Source organism: Cyprinodon variegatus, unplaced genomic scaffold, assembly GCF_000732505.1.
Source record: "Cyprinodon variegatus isolate N-32 unplaced genomic scaffold, C_variegatus-1.0 Scaffold670, whole genome shotgun sequence".
Lineage (NCBI taxonomy): Eukaryota > Metazoa > Chordata > Actinopteri > Cyprinodontiformes > Cyprinodontidae > Cyprinodon > Cyprinodon variegatus.
The window spans coordinates 85284-87611 of NW_015151123.1; the positions used below are offsets into that span (position 1 = coordinate 85284).

General features: G+C 40.8%; 1 protein-coding gene across 1 annotated transcript in view; it reads right to left on the minus strand.

Annotated features, from left to right (window-relative positions):
* LOC107097074 (E3 ubiquitin-protein ligase RNF180-like) overlaps window positions 1-2328 on the minus strand; it is a 12110-nt gene that overhangs the window by 2488 nt on the left and 7294 nt on the right. The window contains exons 5-6 of the mRNA XM_015394066.1: window positions 371-590; window positions 94-219 (exon numbers count right to left, since the gene is read on the minus strand). Of these exons, the coding sequence (XP_015249552.1) occupies window positions 94-219; window positions 371-590 (346 nt within the window). The remainder of the gene's footprint in view (window positions 1-93; window positions 220-370; window positions 591-2328) is intronic.

A 2328-nucleotide genomic window follows, 5' to 3' on the forward strand; every position in this document is an offset into this window, starting at 1 on the left:
AAAAAAAAAATTGAAGTTAATAATATGGATATAAATAAATGATAAATACTGAATTAAAAGAACAGATGAATAAAATGTTAATAAAATAATCACCCCATAAGAAGAGCGGGTTTTCTTTTGCTCTGGGAAGAGGCCAACGCACACAGGGGGCGTTGTGGAAGTTCTGCCTGCGGTGGGTCCAGACCTTCGGGAACAGAGTCTTTGCCGTTTGGTCGAGTTCTGAAGAGAACAACAGGAGAAGATTCTAAACCAGCAGGATTAAATCATTAGAACTTGACATTTCCTCCTCTTGCTCCATCAGTGTGGACAGGAATGTCTCATCCCCACAGAGGGTTGTCTGTCCACAGCTGTGGGCCGGTGGGACGCTGACCTCTGTGGAAGCTGGTGTGGGTGATGAGGCGGCGGCACAGCGGGCACGGCGTGTCGGCGGCCCGGTTCTTGGCCAGCCTGCGGAGACACGGCTCGCAGAAGACGTGAGCGCAGGGCAGACAGCTGTGGGGGCTGAAGAAGACGTCCAGACAGACGGGGCAGGTCAGGCTGTCTCTGTCCACGTCCCCAGAGTCTGAAGGACAGTCGCTGCTGCTTTCAGCCTGGGACAGAACAAGGTTTAGAAGTTATTAACCAGGGAAACTCAGTTATTCATCTCTTCATTCATCATTTCAATGCTTTCTTATTTGTTTCCTTCCCTCCCTCTCTACCTTTCCTAGGTTCTTTTCCTTCATCCTCTCACTCCGTGCCTTATTGCTTCTAAACAAAATGTTATTTATTTCCTTCTATACTCTTATTCCCTTCATTTCACAGCTTCCTTCCCTTTTTTCCTCCATCATCCTAATTCATTATCTTCTTCACTTTCTTTTCCTTACTCTCTCTTCTCCAATTGTTACTTTTGTACCTCCCTCACTTTCCCTTTCTTACCAATTTCCTTAGTCCCTTCCTTCCCTCTTAATCCTTTTTCATCATTTCTTCCTATATTACTTCCTTCCAAATTATTTTCTTCCCCAATTATCTACTTTCATTTTCCCCAATTTTTTTTTCAGTCATTTCCTTTCATCCTTTCTTCTCCCCTCCCTCCATTTTCCCCCCTTTTCCTCCTTCCTCACCAAATGTCTCCCTTTATTTTTTTCTCTACCTTTTTCTGCACTTCCTTCCTATGCTATTTCCTTCCTTTAGTCCCTTTTCTCTTATTCCAGTTAATATTAAAGATAATAATTGAACTTTATTAATCTCACATTAAAGAAATTACCTCTGCATTTAACCCATCCCTTTGAGGAGCAGTGGGCTGCCATCGTGGGGCGCCCGGGGAGCAATCAGGGGGTTAAGTGGCAGTCTGTGGGAGTGGGTTTCGAACTCAGAACCTCAGGATTCCAAGTTCCCTAACCACCAAGCCGCCAATCCTCCAGTTTCTTCCTTTTGAAACTTCTTGCTTCCTTCCATCCCCCTTCTTACCCGTTTTCTCCCTTATTCTCTTTTTTCTTCTTCCCTTTTTCTATTAGGAGATGTTTTCCAGAATACAACAAACAAGCCAAAGGCCTGATTTTAGCATTTTTTAATCAGTGAAGCAAAGATGGCCATTTACTTGTCCCGCGGAGACAGACTGTAGGAGGGATAAAACCAGAATATGGCTGGAGTTTCACTTCCACAGAACCACACAGAACATGGAGGATTTTATGCAGTTATGGGGTTTCAACTAAATGTTATGTACTGTTAGATGAAGGACAGCTACAATATGACAAGCTCCTCATTTAATGTTTTTTAACTGACACTTGTTACATACCAATAATTGATTGTATGGTTTGAATTATGGAAATATTTCAAATAATAATATGGACTAGACTTTATTACCTTTGAAACATTAAAAAAATATGGATATTTTGACAGCAAAAAAATTAATGTCAATGTAAAAACTAGCAACGCAGACATGTTCGAATATATTAAGAAAAATAACAAAAGTGCTTCTATAAGAAATTTATGAAAAACACACTGAGAGTAAAAGAAACACTTTTTTTTGGTGCAACATAACCTTAGAGGCATTATTGCTCTGATACTGGCACTTTTTCAGTTTATAAACGTAAATATAATTAACTATTTTTATCTCTTTAACTTTTCAATTAGCTTTTTATCCTTTTTTTCTTGACGTTAACTTTTTTTCCAACTTAATTAACAGTAGGGGTGTAAATCACATCCATCATGGCGATTCGATTAAGTATCTTCTTTTTCTTTTTGGCCGTCACGTCCTTCCGTCGTCGGACTAAACTCGCCCCCACTTCCTCGCCGCCTCGTTTGTATCTAGACCCACAGCGTGTAGCACAGACCACACTTCAATATTGA